The 25,044-nt window shown below is 36.9% G+C and overlaps 1 protein-coding gene across 1 annotated transcript in view; it reads right to left on the reverse strand.

Annotated features, from left to right (window-relative positions):
* The window catches only part of QSER1 (glutamine and serine rich 1), an 84,592-nt gene that overhangs the window by 31,432 nt on the left and 28,116 nt on the right, over nucleotides 1–25,044 (reverse strand). The window contains exons 2-4 of the mRNA XM_008002673.3: nucleotides 16,325–16,437; nucleotides 15,471–15,632; nucleotides 7,873–11,562 (exon numbers count right to left, since the gene is read on the reverse strand). Of these exons, the coding sequence (XP_008000864.3) occupies nucleotides 7,873–11,562; nucleotides 15,471–15,632; nucleotides 16,325–16,437 (3,965 nt within the window). The remainder of the gene's footprint in view (nucleotides 1–7,872; nucleotides 11,563–15,470; nucleotides 15,633–16,324; nucleotides 16,438–25,044) is intronic.

Consider the following 25,044-nt stretch of genomic DNA (forward strand, 5'->3'; position numbering starts at 1 on the left):
TTATTGAGAGAGATTTTATAACCAATTTTACTTGTCCTTCACTTTTATTGATATAAGAACTGAGAAACCATGTTCATATAAATAATGGACAAATTAAGGAATAAAAGTGACTTTGTTATAGCAATGTCACTGACTTCTGCAAATACTTTCTAAGTTATATGGCAAAACAAATCACATAGCTATCTGTGAACAAAAACAGAGATGCTGCAGCAGATTCTGAGAAAAGGAAATACTAAAGGTATTTTAGTATTTAGTTTGCTTTAATCAGATGCAGAATAATCCCAAGGAGAAGCTATGAGGTATAAGAATGAATGAAGGGTAAACTGGGAAATGTATAAGTAAATGTAAACAAATGACTATTTAAAAGACTATTAATGATGAATTAAATACGTGTAACAATAACATTTATGTCAGGAGGGGATTAAATGGAGCCCCACTGTTCAAAAATCTGTATTATTCAGAAAAAGGAAGATACTGACAGATTTGGAGAAGCTAAAGGTGCATGTTGTAATTTCTATTGTAACCAGGAAAAGAACAGAAATATTTCACCAAAATAATCAAGGGGTGGGCAGCTAGATAAAGGTATGAATAAAGCAAGACTGACCACATAATGATTATTGAAATGGATGATGCCCCCAGAATTGGGTTTCATTATGCCAATCTCTGTACTTTTGTATATGTTTGAAAATTTCTATGAAAAAAGCAAAAAAAAATTTTTTTTAAAAGAATGTATAACTTCTAGTAGAGGGAAAGTTCATCAATACTTTATTTATATGCCCTTTATAGGAAGTTTTAAAACAAACCAAACAATAGTCTTTTCTTTTTTTAAGAGATAGCATCTAGCTCTGTCCCCCAGGCTGGAGTGCAATAGTGCACTTGCAGCCTCAAACTCCTGGGCTCATACGATACTCCTGCCTCAGGCTCCCCATTAGCTAGGAAGACAGGCACATGCCAACATGCCCAGCTGTTTTTTTGTTTTTTGTAGAGATAGGATCTCACTATGTTTCCCAAGCTAAAAAGTATAGTCTTTAGAGATGCATACATACATGGTAAAATTATATTAAGAAAAGTAAGGAAGTGATTACCATCCAAGTCAGTTAGTGATTTGCTTTAGAGGTTAACAGTGGGTTTAATTTAATACTCAATTAATTTTGATACTTTCTTGCTTTCCAATGAATGACATTTAACACTATAAATCTGCTTCTTCACACCAAACTCTGGCCACATCCTATTAGTTTCAGTATATAATGCTCCACTGTCCATTCCAATTAGTCTGTCATTCCAGTTTTGGTTTCCTTTTTAAGCCAAGAGTTATTTAGAAGGGTGAATTTTTCTTTGTTCCTTTCTTTTTTCTTTCTAGAAATGGCTGCACTGTACCCAGGGAATATAGCTCGAATAATGTCTGCATTTTCAAATCTGTGGAAGTTTTGTTTTGTATTTTTCTTTATGCATGTTTAATTTTCATATGTGGGTTGTATTTCACAAGAAAAAATATTCCAAAAGAAAACATAGATATGGAAAATATACTAAAAAATGCTAATAACAAAATTAGTATGACAATATTAAAAACAGAAATCATTAAGTGGGAAAAAGAAAGATTTTATTATGATAAAAGGAAATTTAACTGTAGTAAAATTTTATGCACTGAATTACATGGGTTCAAAATATCAAGTAAACAGTATTAGAAAAATAATATAACATAACGGGAAACTTTAACACACCTTTCTCAGGAATCAACAGATCAAGCAATCTAAAAACAAATAAGGGTAGAGAGGAGTTTTAAAACTTTTTATTACTGTGAAATTTTAGACTACACAAAAGTAGAGAATACAAACCCTACTACAACCCAGCTGTAACAAGCACAAACATTTTGGTTCATATGTAAACATTTTCTTAAATAACCTAATATCATTTATTAAATAAAAAAGATATAAAGGATTTGAACACTATTAATAAAATCTATTAATACTTAGTATTTATAAAAATTGGACTATCTATAAAAATGGACCATTGACCAAGCTACTAACATTTCCATAAATTTCAAAATGTGAACATATTCCCTGTACACAATACAAAAGTGTCAAATTAATAATTAAAACAAAAACTACTAGAAAACAGACAAAGAACCCCTGACCATTCTTCATAACTCCTGGGCTAAAAATGAAATCAAAACTGAAATAATAAACCAGTTTGAAAAGAAAGTGAGACCATTATAAACTGAAACCGTTAGATATGGTCAAAGTATGGTGCAAAGAAGAAAACTTACAGCTTAAATGCCATTAGACAGAAAATACAAAAATAAACTAAGGATTAAACTCAAGAAGCTAGAAAGAGATTATCAACTTATACCCAAGGAATACAGGTCAAAAGAATTAAGATAAAAACAGATATTAAGAAAAAGAGTAAAAAATAGGAGCAAAAATATAAAAGTAAGTTGGCTCTTTATAAAAAACCATTTATTAGGCAAAACCTTTCACTGACAAGGAAAAAATGCAAATAATTATTTAGAGGAAGAAAGAGGGTATAATAACTACAGAGGTAGAAGAGACTAAAACTTAGGGATTACTATGGACAACTTTACAGCCACAGAGTTTACAATCTAAATGAGTGATTTTTCCTAGAAAACGTAACTTTCTTAAATTGACCTAGACAGACCAAGCAACCTCAAGAAAAACTGGAAAGATGGTTAATTAGATCTATTCTTAGAAAGTTTTATCAAATCCCTATTATTTATGATAAACTTTCAAAGCTTAGATGAACAGAAAAATTTTCCCAGTTTAATTTGTAAGATCAACATAATCCTGAATACAAAAGTGAGTCAGATTAAGACAGAAAATACTATAAGCTAATCTGACTTATGAATCTAAGTGTAAAACTCTCAAATAAAATACTAGCAAGTTAAATCTTTCAACAGATTAAAATCATCTGTCATGACCAAGCAGGGATCATGATAGTCCCTAAGCAAAACTATACAACTCCAAAGCAATGAAACTTCACAAAAAAAAACCCTCTTTCTGGCATGAGTAGTGGGTAAAGAAGCCTTGTGCAAGGCTAACAGTAAGGGGAAAATCTATTTCTTTTTTCTCTTTTTCACTCCCAACTCTGTCCAGAGAGGGGCCCAAGTCAAAGAGCTGAAATGCAGTAATAATGAACCAGAAATCTAAAACCCTAACAGAAATCTTGTCTTTTTGGCAAAAGGAAGCTAGAAACAAGGCCCCTAAGGCATTAAGAGAATAGGGAGAATCCCTGTTCCTTCATTTCTCTCACTGCATTGTCCCAAGGGCAGTCCCAGTTGCAGAGAATTATGTCTAAGCATGGGCAGATAAATCTCAAAAAAAAAAAAAAAAAAAAAATCCCAGCCTTCTAGGCAAATGACTAGGAAAGGGGACTCTGGGATCTGGGCAGTGTGGGGAAAATCCCAGGGAAAAGGGAGCTGGAGAATGGGATCCTCTCATTCTATGTATGAACCCACACAAATCAGAGTTTCATACCTAGGATGCACAAGTGTAAGATAGACCAAAACTAGCAAAAGAAAGCCTTTGAGATCTGAACTACAACACAGTCTACCACACACCCAAGTTCCAGGCTAACTGCTGAAATAGACCTATAGCAGCAAAGCAAAAGTCTTGAAAACAGAACTGATACTGGAAACACCATTCACACAAAGTAAGACAGAACTTACGGTCTGACTGCCTGCTAAAACAGAACAAAATAAATCAATATGCTCCAGAGGATGTTAATAAAACCTAGAGTTTTATAATACAGCACTCAAAATGTCCAAGATACAATCCAAAATTACACAATATACAAAGACCCAGAATATCCCACAATGCCAAATAAATTTCAGAGACAAAGAACTAAAACAGACCTTGAAACAAAATTAAAACCCAAATTTTAAGTTTATTTAATTTATTTTATTTTATTTTTGAGACAGAGTCTTGCTCTGTTGCCCAGGCTGGAGTGCAGTGGTGCAATCTCGCCCTCACTGCAAGCTCCGCCTCCCGGGTTCACACCATTCTCCTGCCTCAGCCTCCCGAGTAGCTGGGACCACAGGTGCCTGCCACCATGCCCGGCTAATTTTTTGTATTTTTAGTAGAGACGGGGTTTCACTGCGTTAGCTAGGATGGTCTCGATCTCCTGACCTCGTGATCCGCCCACCTCGGCCTCCCAAAATGCTGGGATTACAGGCGTGAGCCACCGTGCCTGGCCCCAAATTTTAAGTTTTAAAAGATCTTCAAGAAGCCCAGAAAACTGACAGTGGTATTACACATTTTTTTTTAAGCTTTCAACACATTTCAGCCAAGTCCATTTTATCCAGAGATGCAAACAAAACTGAAGGGAAACACCAATTTTGGTTTCATTACATTGTTGAGATCTGGGTGCCTGTCACTTGTTTCCTTAACAGTTTGTTCTGCATACCCATGGCTCCCCTAAGAAGTCAGGGCTGAGTGCTGTTCGTCAGCTTTGCCTTCATTTTGAAAAAATGTACCAGTCACTTTGAATGAAATCAAGTTGTAACTAGACTGTATAACTCTAACATTCTGCTTCCACTGACTGATAATAGTAAATTACTTGATACAGATTCAGAAACATTTTAGTAATGCAAAAACTAGTTTTATTTATTTATTTATTCCTTTCAATCTGAAAGGAGTAAGGAATGGTGAAAACAGCACCCATCCCTCGTTTCAGGATTCAAAACTAGGGGTGGGTTTTAATATTCCATTGGTCTTTTTAATGCAAATATAGAATTCAGAGTGTTAGACAACTGTGCACCATCTTGCCTAAAAGAGCCCAGGATTTAGTTTATGTTGTTGATACAAGATACAGTTCCATTAGTTTTTTCTTTTTTTCTTAATCCAACTCCTATAATGAAAGTAAATATGTAAATTTCTTACTTTATAGATAATTATTTTATCACAAACTTAACTAGAAAACTTTATTATTTTAGAGCAAGGAATATGCCCTTTAGGCATCTGAATAATTTAAAGTCAAAAATAATTTAAAAGTCAAAAAACAGGAGGAAACAGCTGCAACTAAAGACATCTTCATATGCTTAGAATGGCTACAGCAGTCCACAAAAAACTAACAGCAAGCCTATGTTACAGAAAATATTACAAGTATTTGGAAACTGTCATCAGTGGAAGATATACTCACTTTTAAGTTATTTACCATGGAACTGTGAAATGTGGAGTACCACAGGCTCATCGTATCTCTGTGACTTCATTTTAACTGTTTGGGACTGTACAACCTATGTGCAAAATGCAGAATTCTACTCACAAAATTAAAACCCAAACCTGGCTACTTTAACTCACGGTCACCTCAATGTTCTACTTTTACATAGCCTCACTCATTATTCGAGTACCTGCTACATTTCAGGTCTTTCAAATACAAAGATGAATACAGTATAATAACTACAATTAATGACTCAGATTGTGCATTACGTTCTTTATGTCCCTGAGTCCTTTCAAAAACCCGAGAGGTTACTATATACTGACTATATCTATATATACTGACTGTATCACCATGTCCCATTTTACAGATGAGGAACATGCCCTAAAGTCACAGAGCTATGATTCTAGAAGTTGAACCCAAGGTGATTTAACTCTAAAGCCTAAATTCTCAACCATAACCCTGCACTAGCTTGAAGGAATTCACTTTCTAATGAAATATGCAAATATAAATGAACACATTAAAACACAAAAGTAAATGCTTTCATTGACATTTAAGGGCTGTGGGAATTGAAAGGATAGGAGCACTAATTCTGTCTGGAAAAATGTCTACAACATGACTTTGAAAATAGTCTTTAAAGATCAGTAAGTATCTTCTAGACTAAAAACTGGCGAAGAGAGTAGTCTACACAGAGAAAAATGTGTTCAAAGGTTCACAACTGTGGAAGGGGGACAGACATCCAAGAAACAATGAAAAATTCAATTGTCACAGAAGAGGGACGGTGGAAAGAAGAGTAAAACACGGAAAAATGAATTTTTACATATAATCTTTATTTTTCCCATGAAGCACAGAGGTGTTTTGAAATAGAAGTAACAATCAGCTTTCCTTTTTTATAAAGATGAATCTGTTGATAATGTGGAAGATGGACTGGCATACAGACTGGTGAGAAAAAATTCTAGGCCAGGCACAGTGGTTCATGCCTATAATCCCAGCACTTTGGGAGGCCAAGGCGGGAGGACTACTTGAGGCCAGGAGTTCAAGACCAGCCTGGGCAACATAGCAAGATCCCATCTTCACAAGAGATTTTTTAAAAAATTAGCCAGGCATGGTGGCATGTGCCTGTAGTCCCAGTTGCTCAGGAGGCTGAGGAAGGAAGATTGCCTGGGCCCAGGAGTTTGAGGCTTCAGTGAGCCAATATCGCACCACTGTACTCCAGCCTGGGTGACAGAGCAAGACTCTGTCTCTTAAAATAATAAAAAAAGAAAAAATGTTTGTAATGAGTAGTCAGTTACAGTAGTCCACGTGACAAATGATAGCTTTTTTCAGATGAGGCAACAGGGATGGTGATAAGAGAACTTCGAAGACATAATAGTAAGGATTGGGTTGATAGTGATGATTTTAACTAAAAATGAGATAACATATGTCTGGAAGAAACTAGTTTTAGACTCATGTTTTAGAACCGAGATTACAAAAGGTTTATTCTGGGAATGTAAGAGGGAATATAATAGTGATTGCAAAGCACTCTAAATTGGGGGAGATGTTATAAAACCGTACTAGGATTAGACACATCCATGGTAGTAATGTCTTTGAATCTAAGACTGACTTTCTATCATGTTAATTTCCCTGTGTAACGAAATGAGAATTCTTTAGAAATGTATTATCAGATATTTATGCTAACAGATTATTTGGATACCAGTTGTCACGTAACACTTTAGAAGGTAAAGGTAGTCAAGTCCAGAAAGAAGCTGGGAAGTATGTTACGACACAAAGTTTAAGTCTTCAAGCACCACCCTATTTATCCTAAAGAGCTGAGAAAGAATGTGGGCTCTAGAACCAGACAAACCTGGGTTCAGATTCCAGCTCTGTCACTTACTAGGGGTATGGGCCCACATAATTCATTTATTCTCAGTTACATAATCTGTATATTGGAGATAACAATGTGTATCTCACAACATTGCTACTAGTTCCTGGCACAGAGGTGCCAGTTGTATTATTGTTACAAATATATTTTTCCTTGGCATGTTTCTTACAATAGAAAAATTCCATACTTACTGCAAATTGTTTATATAAAGTCAATGCTTCTTAAAATATTTCCTCTAAAGCTCCCTTAGCCACAGAGTCAAGTGAAACACATACCCAAAGATTTGGGTATATAATCTGGAGCCAACACAAAATTTTTAAATTTTATCTTAATTATTATACGCATGCTGCATATAACCATATTTAATAGTTCAGATTTTAACTCTGTAACATCCCTGTTGTCTCATCTGAAAAAAGCTATCATTTGTCACTTGGACTATTGCAACATATTTAAACATAACCATATTTAATACTAAAATGTTAATCTTCAGATAAAATTGGCAAACTAAGAAAATGTATCAGGTTTGTACTACAGCAATACCCACGATACAGTGCCTCAATTACCTCACAATGTCTCAGATTAGAGAAATCTGGATGGCACACTGTACAGATTATGCTGCCTTTGGCAAAAAGCCAAGAAAAATCAGAACTACTTAACCTAAAACCCAGACCTTTCCTATAGGCAAGAAAATTTTTTTTAAAAAGTCCTTAAGATACCTACCTATACGTTTTGTCCTGAAAATATACTTGCAGACCTGCTTTAAGTGAAAAAAGCTTAAAATGTGAGCTATAGCCCAAAAAAGAAGAAAGTAATAATTATGAATCTAAATTTTAAAACTTTACCTGTTTTCTTCTTTTTATCAGAAGTAGCATCCAAAGTAGTTAAGGGAGTAGAGATGCTTTTATAAGCATCTTGACTACATCCAGGATCATCTTCATCAGAAGAAAATGAAGATAAATGTTCCAAGTTTTTAAGTTCATTATCAGCTTTATCTGATGGACTGTTACCGCCAGTTTCAGACACTGAAGGTGTGGGTGTTGTAGATGAAGGCTTGGGAAGTGGTGGAGGACAAAATGTACGAACCATCTGGGTCCCTGGCCGTCTAGTCCTGTTAGGCATTCGTACAGCAAGAGTGGAAAACTGCTGCTTGGGCCCAGATTTCAGGAAATCTAAGAAAGACGCAATAAATCCTGTTTTGACTTCTGGTTGTTTTTCCTCCACCTCTTTGATCTTCTGTCTCATTTTTTCTTGATGCTGATAACCATCATGGCAGCTTTCTGAGGAAGGAGGAGTATATGGTAAATATATATCTGTTCCCCTTGGATTCTGGCGTTTGCCTTGGGCAGGTCTTTTCAGCTGTTTCTGATTACTATTGTCTTCCTCTTTAACTTGCCCTTTTCCTTTAGTTCTTTTCTTTTGAAGGTTAAAATGCATTAAATCTTGGTTTTCTTCTTCAATCTTGACACTGACTGCATCCCCAGATTGGGCCATGGCCAACAGTGCAAGTGCACTCCTAGCTGGGTTCATTGACACACCACTGTCCTCACCCCCTAAGGTAAATTCACTCTCTGATGTAGCACTCTCTCCACTTATACTTCTACTACTAGAAACAAACTCTTGGTTTCTGTTATTATTTAATGTACTATCAACAGGAATTTCACTGTCTTCTTCAGATTCAAGATTGGTAGCAGACTGTTTCTTGAATGGGCCAGAACTTTGCTCCTGGACTTCATGATTTGGTCCAACCACTGCTGAAGTTACTTTAGTTGGTATATTTTGACCAGGTGTTTCAATGTGCTGTTGATCAAGAGTCATTTTTGACTGAAGGGCAGGTACTGGTGAAAGGTTCACAGTAACCTGATTTCCATTTAAGGAAGTATCATTTATATTCTGTGGCTTTCCTACTGTAGCTGTCATAGAGTTAAAATCTGAAGTCACATGCCTGACATCTAACGACTGCTGAAAATGAGATTTAGAATCACCATCTTCAACAGCCTGCATGGTTTCATTTGAAGTTGACTTGGAAAATTCAGAAGGTGTAACTCCACAAGCTGCTGCTGTAGCTGCTAAGATATCATCTACATTTGATAAAATATTTCTTTCATCACTAAGAAGCACTGCCTCTGGGAAACACATCGATCCAAGAGAAACAAACTGATTCTTTGAGTCATGTTGATTTGTTTCACTAAAATGGCCCTTTGTTGTTAGATGTTGTTGTAATGGTTTTGAAGACTCAGAGAGGTCCATTTTCATAACTTCAGAATTTTGAGGATGGAGTTGCTGCTGAGAATGATCGCCATTGCTTTGAATAACATGACCTTCCATCTGAAGGAAAGGATGTACTATTTGTTGAGGGCTTTGAACACGCTGTGCTTGTAAAGATGCCTTTACTTGACCTAAACCTGCCTGCAGTATTGACTGCTGAAGAATCTGTAAATCACAGGCAGAATCTAAAAGGACCTGTGTATTAGGAAGAGATGCCTGATGGCCATGCCCTAAAGCATGATTTGGAATTTGAATCTGAGATGAAGCATTAATTATTTGATTGTGCTGTTCCTGGACCTTGGATTCATGCACCTTAAGTACAAGAGGATGCTGCTGCTTTAAGTCTTTAGTATTCAACCTTATTTGTGGAGTCTGTATTAAATTAGTTGCATTCTTAAGATCAAGGGTAGCTGCATTACTGACTTGGCCAATTTGTTGGTTAAGTTGTGTCACTGAACTAATAACGCTTTCTTCTTTCTTTGACGCTTGTAGAGCAACCCCAATAACTTGATCTTCAAGACGGGAATTACTTCTGATTACACTCTGAGAATATCTGTCATCTGCCTTTGACACCTTATAAGTTGATTCTTGAGCATTAATTTCCCCATCAGATAGCCTTTGGGTTGACGACTCAAGAGATGCTTGTGGCTGCAATACCTGTAACTCTTGCATTGGAAAACCATCTTCTTGCTTTGAAGATGTATACACATCTGAGTCAAGCTTTCTTTCAGCATAAGACTTTGGGTCAGGGGAAGTTATGTTATTTTGTAATGTCTGACAATGAGTAGAGGATGCAAAAGATGATGACTGGACACCAGGCAAAAACTTCTGGGACTGGGGAGATGATGACTCTTGAGTCTGAACATTTTGAGAAGAATGCATAGAAATATAATTCTGGGTCGGGCTAGAGTCTGGCAAATTCTGAGCCCGCGAGGCAGAAGAATAAGAAAGAGAAGGGGCTGTTAATGTTAGGGACTCCCCTGAAGCATAGCTTTCTGAAGGACTAACAACTGACAAAACTTGTGATTGAGATGAATAGCTAACCTGTGTCTGGCTAACTGGTGATAAACCCTGAGAGTGACCAGATGAGTAACTTTGAGACTGACTGACTGAAGACAGATCTCTTGTTTGAGCAGGGTAATTCTCATTTGTAACTGAAGACAATACCTCTTGCTGATTAGATGAATAACTAAGCGTCTGATTTTCAGGAGTTATAGTCTGAGATGACCCAGAAAAAGTCAGTGTTTTATACAAGGGTGGCAATTTTTCAACCTTGCTGGACCTATAAACCTGTGAATGAACAATAGATGGCACATTATGTGGCTGTACTAAACCATAATTTTGGGACTGACTGACTGATAAAAGGCTTGGTAGCTGCGCTGTAGAATAAATTTGTGCTTGGCCCGATATTACAGAACTCTGGTTATGTAAAGGTTTGGAATAGCTTAGTGTTTGCACAGGAGGAATTATACTTTGAGGTTTAGGGGTCTTGGTTGATGTTAGTGGTTGTTCTGTAGAACAGCTTTTTACTTTTGTAGTAGAAGGAGGATACCCTGATGATGGAATTGCAGATGAGTAAGACTGAGCAAGTTCCACTGAGACCTGGGAGGTCTTCTGTTGTAATCCTCCATTGCTCACCTGAGTGGAATCTCCAATTGGGCTACAGGATAAAGACTGCCTGGTTGTTTCCTGAAAATTAACTACACTTGAATTTGATAGATAACTATGTAAGGAGTGCTGTGAACCAGTCAGTTGTGCCTGAATTGACTGGGTACCTGAAGGCCGCTGATGGTGTTTGATAACACTACATTCTCGAAGAAGAGCTCTTTCAATGGAAGCAGTAGAACTAGTAAAGAGAGTTGAACTGTAGGCTTGAGGAGTCTGCTGGGCTCCCCCAAGTGCTGAAGGCAACAAACTAAATTGAGGTTGTAAAAGATGGGGTGCAGACTCTTGAGCTGAGCGGTATGTTGAAGACTGAGGTGGTATGCTGTTACTTAATACAGAACTGCCCAGGCGCTCAAATGCCAAAGCAGTTGGAACAGTTCCCTGGGAAGTCTTGATTTGTAGCAAAGGGTCATGATGACTTAAAATTCCATTTGATGTAGTGTTAAAAGTTGAATCCTGAAGCACCAAAGGTGAAGTGGTAGCAAAGTTTCTATTGCTGAAGGTGGTGGGATGCTGATAAGCAGAGAGAGATGGTGGAAGTGTTCCAGTGCTTGGCAAAGGTCCAGTAGCAAACAGCTCAGTTGCTGCTGAAGAATGCATGCCTATAAAGAAAAGGCACAAAGATTTTTATGTAATTATGATAACAATTACTTTAATATATGTTTTCATAGTAGTGACTTACATAACCCATTAAAATGTCTTAAGACTGAAAAACTTGACCAGTAAGTTCTACATGTAAATTTTGAAATTACATTTCAAAATAGCTAGCTTCCCACTCCCATCCTCTTTTTTTTTTCTTAAGAGACAAGGTCTTCACGGTGAAACCCCGTCTCTACTAAAATATACAAAAACTAGCCAGGCGAGGTGGCGGGCGCCTGTAGTCCCAGCTACCCGGGAGGCTGAGGCAAGAGAATGGTGTAAACCCGGGAGGCGGAGCTTGCAGTGAGCTGAGATCTGGCCACTGCACTCCAGCCTGGACGACAGAGCGAGACTCCGTCTCAAAAAAAAGAAAAAAAAGAGACAAGGTCTTACTCTGTTGCCCAGGCTAGAGCACAGTGTTGTGATCATAGCTCACTGCAGCCGCAGTGTCCCAAGTAGCTGAGACTACAAGTCATGCCCCCAAACCTGGCTAATTTTTAAATTTTGTAGAGATATGGGGTCTTGCAATGTTGCTCAGGCTATCTTGAACTCCTGGGCACAAGTGATCCTCCTATCTTGGTCTCCCAAGTGATGGGATTATAGGTGCAAGCCACCATGCCTGGGTTAGCTAGCTTTCATAGAGAAAAAATGAAGTTACAATGATATCAGCAATTCATATCTGTAATTGTTATATAAGAGAATTTATATACAGTTTGATAAGGTCATAGGAAAATGAAGAAATCAATAAAAATGTACTTATCTCTAGTGATTAATTTATCCCAAAGTCCCAATGCAAAATACCACTGGACAAACTAAAATGTACATAACATTAAAATGGAAAAAAAAACACTAACTTGCCTACATCTAACATGATAAATAAATATAAAAAACCAGTCAGTGAACTGCAGTTTCTTTTACCACAATATATTCACTTTAAAAATCTCTTGCATTTCAAGCTTTGACTTCCTATGAACAATTTCCCAATCACAATAGATGCATGTTTATCACGAAAAGTTGATCAGAAATTAATAAAGTACTGTCAGAAAGAGACTGTTAACATTTCAGGACAGCATTTTAGCCACATATAGCAAAAGTAAAAATGGGTATACCCTTGTGATCTGGGAGTTCTATAGAAATTTATTCTATAGAAATAAGTGCATACAAAAAATATTTGTACCAGATGTTCATTATACTGTTTACAGTAAGTAGAAACAACAAAAAGTCCATAAACAAGGGATCAATCAAATAATTACAGCATATAATAATAATAATACTATTGCCATAAACATTGATGAAGGTGGATGTATATGTTTTGACATAGAAGGATATCCAATAAAAATAAATAAACTGTTAATTCCTTTTTGAAAAGTTAGGAACTATCACTTTCCACTTTATATACCTTTTTACTATTTAAATGTTTTATGTGAACCTCCATTAAATTTTTTTTTTCATTTTTGGAAAAATGGGGAAAACAATTCTCTGGCTCTTTGAAAAATATTTTCCTACTTTCCATTAAATATCCAAAAAGAATTACTACTACAAAGATAGAAAATATCTAGTGGCACTTGAAAGAATAAATAACACTTAGAAATGTTTAAAATAATACACTGAAACTGACAGGAACTAGAGCAGTCTTTTGAGATAATATAGTTCAACTCCTTTGCTCTAGCAATTAGGAAACGGGGGTTGACTGATGATGTGACTTGCTGAGGGTCAAGTGATATTCATGAAACTCCAACCAACTGACTCTACTGCTCTTTACCAGAGATCTCCTATTGTTCTTTTGTGTGTGTTGGGGTGGGGGGGGCGTTAAAACATAATAAGTAAACAGCAATAAAGAACTGACATTTAAGTAAATGTAAAGTTACAAATAATGGATTCAGTTTTAATGGTTATTATGAGGTAAGTGTTTTATGTCACATATATCAAATCATATTTAAAGAACCAATTGTAATTACATGGTGACTGACACTATCACAGTTATGCCTAGAATGAGGAAGAGGCTAGTTAGAAAGGACAGAGAATATTTGGGGCTTAAGGTGGTGGTAAGGAGCTTCTATGTCTTGAAATCCTTCTATCCAGTAGAGTGATAAAAGATCTTTCTTACTTGACTTACTTGCATGATTTATTAGATTAATGTAGAAGGGAGTCACAGAGGCTAGCAAATTCACCACACTATGCCCACAGAAGCTATTTTGAAATGCATCTAATGCTCATATTATAATCTCAAACATGTCAAAAGAAGACGTTCCTTATCCTAACACACTAATACCTTCTTTCAACTAATGGTATATTTATATGTTGTGTATGTTTTTGTCTCAATTTCATTTTTATTTCCCATTTAGGGTACATTAGTTTAGGTCCAGTTTAATGTGCTCAAAAATCCATTAAATTTCTTTTAAATGTCCACATGATAGTAATATCAGTCGTGCTCTGAAAAAATAAAAATAAAAAAACTTCTACCTACTAACCTGAGAGTCCAAGCCCTTCTGAATGCAATTCAATTATAGGATCAGATACAAATGAATTGTTAAATGCAATTTAACAAATAATTGTAAAAATGAATTGTTAAAAATTGAATCCTAGGCCGGGCGCTTTTGGGAGGCCGAGGCAGGCAGATCACGTGAGGTCAGGAGTTTGAGACCAGCCTGGCCAATGTGGTGAAACCCCATCTCTACTAAAAACATAAAAATTAGCCGGGCATGGTGGTGCATGCCTGTAATCCCAGCTACTCGGGCAGCTGAGGCACAAGAATCACTTGAACCCAGGACGCAGAGGTTGCAGTGAGCCAAGATTGTGCCACTGCACTCCAGCCTGGACAACAGAGTGAGACTCTGTCTCAAAAAACAAAACAAAACCAAATTGAAACCTAAAAAGTCAAAAAAACTTTAAAAACAAACTACACAAGAGTAAAAACACTTTACAGAAATATTAACAGATTTTATTTTGTTTTAAAATTTCTTCAACTCTCAAGTTTCAGCACTAATATACAGATAGGAAAATCTAACTAATATACTAATAGGAAAATACATGAAATATAAAATTATTTCAGGCAGTAAAAATAAAGCTGTGTTTTAAAATATTTTATTTCACCAAATCATTAATTATCTCCTTAGAAGCAGGAAAAAAAATGTCACTAAGGTATACTGAGAAACTTCTATTAGTGGAATTTACCTGAGAATGTTAAAATACTATTTCCTATAGCTATCCCTTAAAAACATATTCTCAAATATACTATGACATTTCTTCTTTAAGACAACGAAACTCAAAAAAAACTCCAAAAAAAAATTCCTGTCATACCACAAAAGCAGAAATATATAGATACAACTTTTGATGAGAAATGGTTGAAAAGTAAAATAAGAAAAATGAAATAGAAAAGCACATTATAGACCTTGTAATTATTGCTGGAAAATGGGCACATCATAATATCAACTTGTAATGGCTCTTATTAATGATTTAATCTATCCAATTAAGGATAACTTTATATAACACTAACAATGAAATGAGTCCCAAGAATTTTTTTACTATACCACCTATCCATTTTGAAGTCACTAAAATAAATTTTAATCTTTGCTTCTTTCAAGTAGACAAGTAATTGCTAGATATAAACCTTATATCAGGCCTTCTTTAATCATTATCTACCCCTCAATGTCAACTTATTAGTTTTTGTCAGAATGCTAAAACTAAATTTCTGCCAGTAATAAATTCTTGAATTTTATTCACCTGAAAATTTTGAAAAATTCCAGGTCTTAGAGTTCAGTGGAAAATCAATATTGTAACAAAACTCCCAGCTACAATGACAAGGCCATCAAATGTATATTTTTCATCAGCATTTTTATAGGACTTAAAAATTCTAAAAACAGAGAATCACCTGTCTGCCAGGATGGAGCCCTGAACTGTGGTAAGAGAGTAGTTCCTGAAGCAGCAGCCTGAGCAGTTCGGGATTCAGCAGTAGACAGAAAATTCATCACTGAAGACTCTTTAGTGTTACTGCTGGCACTGTTCACACTAGTATCAAATATTCCAGAAAGACCTACATTTGAAGATAAAATATATCCCAAAGTAAAAAAAAAAAAAAATATGTACTTGTATAAAATTACATTCCTGACTCTATTTTAAAATTTCTGAAAATTGAGGCCAAAACATTCTACAACCCCAAATAGTTTTATTTTGATAGTAAACATATCAATTTGACCAAGCATATTTATAATTTAAAATCTCCAAAGATGCATGAAAGAAGATCTTTTAATTTATTAATTATATAAATATTCCCTGTTGGTAAAAACCAAAGCTTTGGCCGGGTGCGGCAGCTCACACCTGTAATCCCAGCACTTTTGGAGGCCGAGGTGGAAGGATCACAAGGTCAGGAGTTTGAGACCAGCCTGGCCAATATGGTGAAACTCCATCTCTACTAAAAAGTACAAAAATTAGCCGGGCATGGTGGCAGGCGCCTGTAGTCCCAGCTACTCGGGAGGCTGAAGCAAGAGAATCACTTGAACCCCGGAGGTGGAGGTTGCAGTGAGCCAAGATCACGCCATTGCACTCCAGCCCGGCCAACAGAGCAGTGTCAAAAACAAAAACAAAAAACAAGCTTATACTCTCATTTCATTTCCCATGGCATGAGTATGTCCTACACATTCAGAACCCAACACATGAAAATTGGTTTTCCTTCTTATTCACTAAATGTACCCAGACTCATAGTACATTTCACAAGAGAATTGTTACCAGTAGGTTGAGGTGTGGGAGCATATACAGGAAGCTGATGAGAGGCTGCAAAACTCTGTCTCTGAAGGAGATCTGTTTCAGAGTGTGAGGGATGTCCTTCTTCATAGCTTAAACTAGAGGACATTAAAAATCAGTGAACAAAATATACAGTCCAAACCATTTGATAAAAAAAACTTCTAGAAGAGCAACTATAAAAGTAGTAGAAACCTTTGACCAACTTCCTGACCTATAGATTAGTGGATCAAACACAGTCTGATGATACTATCACAATGGAGAAAATATATTTAAGATGCATTAGGAGAAAAATAATACACAGTATTTTCTTTAATTCAACTCTACCTCAAACAAGAGTCTTTTTACTGGGAGAGGTAATGTGGTACAGCAGAAAAAGCAATATCCTGGACAACAGAGAGCTGAATTCATTGTACGGGCTCTACTTCTGGCTTACAGTGTAATTTAAATAAGTGACTCAATTATTGTTGGACTAATTTCATCTGTATAAAAAAAGGACCAGATGAAATAACCTCCATAACCCAATTATAGTATTCTATAGAATAACAGATAATTCAAAAAAAGAATTAATACTATTTCCCAATAACTCACTGAGAAAACTTCAAGCTCAAACATTATCAGAGTAGTCCAAAACAAGATTTTTTACCCCCTCCCCTTGGAAAGGAAAGGTTATGTTTTTATTTTGAGTATTTTAAACCCATAGAAAAAATCGAAACTTCAATGAACACCCATATACCTGTCCCTTAAGATTCAACAACTATTAAGATTTTGTAACATCATTTATTTTTCTGTATACACACACACACACTTTTCTTTTTTTTGCTAAATAACTTGAAAATAACTTGGGAGGTATCATCAGGTACATCTCATAGGAACAACGACATTCTTATATAACCAGGTATCACTATTAAACACATTTAGCATTAATTCAATAATCATATAATATATAGGTCATATTCCAGTTTCCCTCATTGTTGCCAAACATCTAGAAGTTTTAAGCTCTTTTTAACTAGGATTCAATCAAAATTCAGTGATTTCTTTTGGTTATTTCTCTAACTTAGTATCAGTGCCTTCACCCAACCCCTAATCCCTAATCCCTTGAACTTTTGAAGAATCCAGGGCAACTAAATTATAAGATATCCCAAATTCTGGATTTGTCTTAAGAGACAGGGTCTCTGTCGCCCAGGCTAGAGTGCAGCAGCAGGATCATAGCTCATTGTAGCCTCCAACTCCTGGGCTCAAGCAATCCTCCTGCCTCAGCCTCCCAAGTAGCTGGGACTACAGGTATGAGCCACCACACCTGGCCTGTTGTGTACTTCTTATTGCATCACATGAGAAGGCACATGATGTCAGTTTGTCTCATTACTGATGATTCTGAGCTTGAAGTGGTTAAGGTAATGTGTCCTTACTAACGTCTGCAACACAGCCTGGTGTGGTGGCTCATGCCTGTAATCCCAGCACTTTGGGAGGGTGAGGCAGGTGGATCACTTGAGGTCAGCAGTTCGAGACTAGCCTGGCCAACATGGCAGAACCCCATCTTTACTAAAAATACAAAAATTAGCTGGGTATGCTAGCATAGGTCTCTAATTCCAGCTACTCTGGAGGTTGAGGCACGAGAATTGCTTGAACCCAGGAGGCAGAGGTTGCAGTGAGCTGAGATTGCACCATTGTACTCCAGCCTGGGTGACAGAACAAGACTCTGTCTCCAAGGAAAAAAAAAAAAAGGTGAAGTATCAACATTCCAGTAGTTTTACATCTGGCAATACTTGATCTTTTCAGTCTTCTTAATTTTAGCCATTCTAGGTGGGTTCAGTGGAATACCACTGTGGCTTAATTTGCATTTCTCTGATAACATACGAGGAGGTGCATCTTTCTGTATGTTTGTAAGGCTATTCTTTTAGCTTCTCTTGTGAAGTTTATTCAAATCTTCAGCCCTTGTAAAAGATCTAAGTTGTCATCAATTTCATTACTGGGTATACATCCAAAAGGAAACAAGTCATTCTACCAAACAGACATTTACTCGCATGTTCATTGCAGCATTTTCACAATAGCAAAGACATGGAGTCAACCCAGGTGCCATTAGCAGTTGACTGGATAAAGAAAATGTGGTACACAAACATCTTAGAATACCACACAACCATTAAAAAGAACAAAATCATGTCCTTTTAAGCAATATGGATGCTGCTGGAGGCTATAATCCTAATCAAATTAATGCAGGCACAGAAAACCAAATACCACATGTTCTCACTAATAAGTGGGAGCTAAATATTGGGTACTCGGACATAAAGATGGCGATAATAGAAACTGGGGGCTACTAGAGGAGGGAAGAAGTGGGGTAAGGACTGGAAATCAAACTGTCAGCTACTATGCTGAGTACCCAAGTAACAGGATCATTTGTATTACAAACTTCAGCATCATGCTCTAACAAACCTGCACATGTACCCCCTGAATCTAAAATAAAAACCAAACCTGGGTTGTTTCCATTCTTATTGGGTTTTAAGAGTTCTTTACATATCCTGGATCAAAATTCATTGTCAAATATATGTATTGGGAGTATTTTCTCCCAGTCTATTGGCTTGCCTTTTCATTCTCTTTCATTTTCCAGTGTCTTTATTTATTCCTTTTTTTTTTTCTTCTCTTTTTTTGAGACAGGGTCTCACTCCAGTCGCCCAACCTGGAGTGCAGTGGCATGATGATGGCTCACTGCAGCCTCAACTTCCTAGGCTCAGGTGATTCTCTCCTCAGTCTCCTGAGTAGCTGGGACTATAGGCATGCGCCACCACCACTGGCTAATTTTTGTAGAGACAAGGCTTGTCCACGTTGCCCAGGCTGTTCTGGAACTCCTGGACTAAAGCAAGCAATCTACCCACCTTGGACTCCCAAAGTGCTGGGATTACAGGCGTGAGCCAGCACATCTGGCCTCCAGTGTCTTTAAATAATGAGGTTTTAATTTTTGCTCAGTGTGAATTATCAAGATGTTTTGTTTTATAGTTTGTGCTTTTGGTGTCCTAAGAAATCTTCACCAACCCAAAGTCAACTAATATATTCTCCTATGTTTTATAAGTTTTAATGTTTTTGCTTTTATGTTTAGGTCTATGACTCATTTTGAGATTTTTTTGTGTGTATGGTGTGAGGTAAAGTTCAAGGTTCAAATTTTTCATATTTTCACTTTTAAAAAATTAGGTATAATTTGCATGGGTAGAATTCACCTTTTCTGGGGCTTTTTTTTTTTCTTGAGATGAAATCTTGCTCTGTCACCAGACTGGAGTGCAGTGGTGCGATCTCAGTTCACTGCAACCTCCACTTCCCGCGTTCAAGCGATTCCCCTGCCTCAGCCTCCCAAGTAGCTGGGACTACAGGCACCCACATCACACCCAGCTAATTTTTTGTATTTTAATAGAGACGGGGTTTCACCATGTTGGCCAGGATGGTCTTGATCTCCTGATCTCGTAATCTGCCCGCCTCGGCCTCCCAAAGTGCTGGGATTACAGGCGTGAGCCACCGTGCCTGGTCTTTTTTTATTGAGACAAGAGTCTCACTCTGTCGCCCAGGCTGGAGCGTAGTGATGCGATCTCGGCTCACCACAACCTCCACCTCCTAGGTTTAAGCAATTATCCCGCCCCAGCCTGAGGAGCTGGGATTACAGGCACGCACCACTGCGCCAGGCTAATTTTTTTGTATTTTTAGTAGAGACAGGGTTTTGCCATGTTGGCCAGGGTGATCTTGAACTCCCGACCTCAGGTGATCTGCCCACCTCAGCCTCCCAAAGCGCTGGGATTATAGGAGTGAGCCACTGCGCCTGGCCCTCTAGTGTGTGTTCTGATACCTGCATAAACAAACCACAAAAACCAAGGGAGAGAACACCTCCATCACCACAAAGACTCCCCGTCTCTCTGCAGTAAGCCCATCCTACCACCAAGTCCCCAGATCTGTTTTCTGCTTCTGTGATTTTGCCTTTTCCAAAATGTCACATAAATTGAATCATTTAATATGTAGTCTTTGTGTCTCACTTTTCACTTAGTGTAACACCTCTGAGATTCATCTCTGTGTTATTTCTATCAGTGATTCATTCCTTTTTATTGCTGAGCAGTATTCCATTGCATGGATGCACCAAAAGTTGGTTTTTTTTGTTTGTTTGTTTTTGTTTTTTCTTTGAGACGGAGTCTCGCTCTGTCACCCAGGCTGGAGTGCAGTGATGCAATCTTGGCTCACTGCAAGCTCCGCCTCCCAGGTTCCTGCCATTCTCCTGCCTCAGCCTCCCGAGTGGCTGGGACTACAGGCGCCCGCCACCACGCCCGGCTAATTTTTTGTATTTTTACTAGAGACGGGGTTTCACCATGTTAGCCAGGATGGTCTTGATCTCCTGACCTCATGATCCACCCGCCTCAGCCTCCCAAAGTGTGGGATTACAGGCGTGAGCCACCACGCCTGGCCGGTTGGTTTGTTTTTTAACACTTTCTCACCAGTTGAGAGACATCTGGGGCAATCATTCATAGCTGCTACACCCATGTGCATAAGTTTTTGTGTGAACGTAAGTTTTAATTTCACTTGCGTAGGGAGATGACTGAGTTATACAGTAATGTATGTTTAACTCAGATAAACTGTATGTTTTCCAGAGTGGCTATAACATATTACATTCCCACCAATAATGTATGTCTAGTAACTGCATCCATGTGGGCCCTAGGTATTGTTAGTTTGTAAGTTGTTACTTTAAAAAAAAAAAAATTAGGCTGGGTGTGGTGACTCACAATCCCAGCACTTTGGGAGGCTGAAGTTGGGTGGATTGCTTGAAGTCAGGAGTTCAAGACCAGCCTGGCCAACATTGCAAAACCCCATCTCTACTAAAAATCCAAAAATTAGCTAGGCATGGTGGCATAGATCTGTAATTCCAGCTACTCAGGAGGCTGAGGCATGAAAACCGATTGAACCTGGGAAGCCAGAGGTTGCAATGAGCCGAAATCATACCACAGCACTCCAGCCTGGGTGACAGAGTGAGACTCTGGCTGGAAAAAAAAAAAAAAAAAAAAAAAAAAGCCATTCTAATTGATGTGCAATAAATATCTCACCATCTGCCATGTAGAAATCTTTAGTAAAAGTACTACTGAAATATTCTGCCCATTTTTATTGGGTTGTTTTCTATTATTGCATTTTGAGAGTTGCTTATATATTCTGGAGCAAATTCTTGGCCAGTTATGTTTTGCAAATATTTTCTCCCACCCAGTGGCTTTCATTCTTGTAACAGTATCTTTAGAAGGGCAAAAGCTCTTAATTTTGATCAGTTTTTAATTTACCTATTGTACTTTTGGTGCTGTACCTAAGAAATCTTTGTCTAAGTTTAAGACCTCAAAGATTTTCTGTTGTGTTTTCTTCTGGAAGTTTTATACTATCAACTTTTCCATTCAGGGCTATAATCCATTCGGAGTTAATTTTTTATATGTGGTGTAAAGTGTTGATACTCATTTTTAAAATTTCAATGTGCAATGGTTCCAACACTATATATGGAAAAGATTATTCTTTACCTATTGAATTGTCTTGGCACCTCTGTCAAAAATCAGTAAGCCATATATTTGGGTTTCTGTTTCTTGACTATAGTATTACACTGACCAATGTCTGTTCATATAAATCAATCCACAAATAACTATATTTTTATACAATTGTATTTATAGTGTCTTCAATTCAATAACACAAATCTTCCAAATTTGTTCTTTTTCCAAAACTGTTTTGCTGTGCTAGGTATTTCCACATACATTTGAGTTAGCTTGTCAATTTCTATGACAACAAAAAAACTGCATTGAATCTAAACACCAATTTGGGAAAAACTATACCATCTTAAAAGTACTGAATCTTTTCAGTCATGAATACAGTATAGCTGTTTCTGGTCTTTAATTTCTCTCAACAATCTTTTGTAGTGTTTAGTGTATAATTCTTACATGTACTTTGTTAAATTTATCCCTAAGTATCTTTTGCTATTCTGTTCTAAATGTTTTTGTAAAAAAACAAACTTGGAATACAATTTTCATACCATAAAGGTCACCTTTTAAAGTATGCTAATCAGTGGTTTTTAGAATATTCAGACTTGTGCAACTGTCACCACAATGTAATTTTAGAATATTTTAATCACCCCCCAAATAAACATGTATCCATGAGCACTTGGTCCTATTTCCCTCCTCTTCTCAGCCTCTGGCAATCACTGATCTACCTTCTGTCTCTATGGATTTGCCTATTCAAAACAGTTCATAAAAACTGAATCATACTACATGTGGCCTTTTATAACTGGCTTCTTTCACTAAATATGTTTTCAAGGTTCACCTTGTTACAACATGGATATATCAGTACCTCATTCCTTTTTAGGGCTGAATATTCTGTTGCATGAATATACCACATTTTGTTTATCCATTCATCAGCTGATGGACATTTGGGTTGTTTCTACTTTGGGGCTATCATGACAATGCTATGAATATTCATGTACAAGTTTTTGCATAGATGTATGTTTTTAATTTCTCTTGGGTATATATATCCAGGAATGAATTTGCTGGGTCAAATGAAAACTTCATGTTTAACATTTTGAGAAATGGCCAAACTGTTTTCCAAAGTGGCTGTACCATTTTACATTCCCACCAGCAAAGTGTAAGTTATAATTTCTCAACATTCTTACTAATATTTATTATCTATATTTCTCGTTATCTATAATAGACATCCTAACAGGTGTGGAGTGGTTCTGATTTGCATTTACCTCATGATGACTAATAATGTAGAGCATCTCTGCATGTGCTTATTGACCACTTGCATCTTCTTTGGACAAGGGTCTATTCACATGCTGTGCTCATATTTTAACTGGGTTATCTTTTTATTATTAAAGTACAAGAGTTCTTTAAATATGCTGCATACAAGTTCCTGAAAAATCTATTATTTTAAACATTGTTTTCCATTCATTGGTTATCTTTTCACTTTCTGATGGTATCAGGTACAGCACAAAAATTTTTTATTTTGAAGTCCAATTTATTTTTTCCTTTGTCACTCATGCTTTTGATAGCATATCTAAGAAATAACTTGTAATCCAAGGTCATGAAGATTTATGCCCATGTTTTCTCTTTTTAGTTTTAGCTTTTACATTTAGGATGACTGATCCATTTCAAATTAATTATTTTATATGGTATGAGGTAGGAGTCCAGCTTCATTCTTTTGCTACTCAAAGCGCAATGTAGAAATCCCTTAATACAAAAACCCAAATGCCCAACTGTTATTTTCAAAATACTCTTACAATTTTATATGCTTTTAAAATGATCATAGCAATCATTCTCTATATTAAAACAGGCTACATGTGTATTTCCTTACTCTGGTGGACAGAGCCCAGAAGCAATGACACTCCAGCAGCAAAGAACATACCCAGTACCCAGATGGGTTTCTCACACCATTCTCCAAGAAAAAGGAACCGAGGCTCCTTGGAGAAATGGCTGATTCTAGTACTGGGGCAGGAAATATACAAGATGAGTCTGGAGCATCAGAAAGTAAGAAAGTGCTAAAAAGAAAGGGGGCAGAAAAGAAGGGAGAAAAAAAGAGAAAAAAAGACATTTATGTCAAAGGAACACACAAGCTAATTGAAAGAGTTCCCAATGATCAAAGCAGGAACATTTTGAGCAACAAAATAGTACTGGATTGTAACCCAAAGTATAAAATATATATCCACGGGTCCATACTGATAATTAAATGATTGAATAAATAGAAAGGAAGAGACAAATTTCCCTTGAGGAATTCCCAATTAATTTATGTAGATTCTCTATCCTAAAGGAGGGAGACCATTACTCCCCACGCAGGTGTGGACTGCACACAATGATGCCTTTCCAAAGAGTATAGTATTGAAAGGCGAAAAAAAAAGAGTAACTTTACAATGTAGAAACCTGATGAGAATTGACCAGGTGATAAAGGCCTATATCATTAGTGATAAATCACATTGATAGTATGTACCACTGACATGATGTGATGAAAGTGACACTTTGCCCCCGTGGTCTCCCTCCTCAAAACCGGTAACACCAGTCTAAACATGAAAAGAAAAAACATTAGGCAAATTCCAAAAGAGGGGTGTCCTACAAAATACTTGCCCAGTACTTCTGAAAACTGTGAAGGTTATCAAAAGCAAAGTAAAAAGAAGTTGAGGCCGGAGGAGTACTTGATAGCAGACTGAGCAACACAGCGATACTTAGTCTCTAAAAAACTTAAAAATTTGCCAGGCATAGTGGTGCTTGCCTGTAGTCCCAGCTACACATTTTGGCCCAGGAGTTCATAGGTGATCATGCCACTTAACTCTAGCCTGGATGAAAGAGCAAGACTCTGTCTCCAAAAAAAAAAAAAAAAAAAAAAAACTGCAACAACAAAAACAACAAACTAAGCTGGAGAAACTGTTATAGATAAGAGGAGAGAGAAAAAGACATTAAGTAAATCTATGGAAATCTGAATAAACTATAGGTGTCAGTTAATAATAATGTATTAATATTGGTTCATTAATTGTAAGAAATGTCCCTACCAATATAAGATGGCAATAATAGGGAAAACTGGGGTGGGGGAGGGCGTGTATGGGAACTCTATAATACGTTCCTGATTTTTCTGTAAATCTAAAGCAGTTTCCAAAAATGAAGTCTACATTTAAAAAAATGTAAGCCATGCTAAACCTAAACACAACTTCCTAAGAGTTAGAATAATTACTGATCTAA

Source organism: Chlorocebus sabaeus, chromosome 1 (assembly GCF_047675955.1).
Source record: "Chlorocebus sabaeus isolate Y175 chromosome 1, mChlSab1.0.hap1, whole genome shotgun sequence".
Classification (NCBI taxonomy): Eukaryota; Metazoa; Chordata; class Mammalia; order Primates; family Cercopithecidae; genus Chlorocebus; species Chlorocebus sabaeus.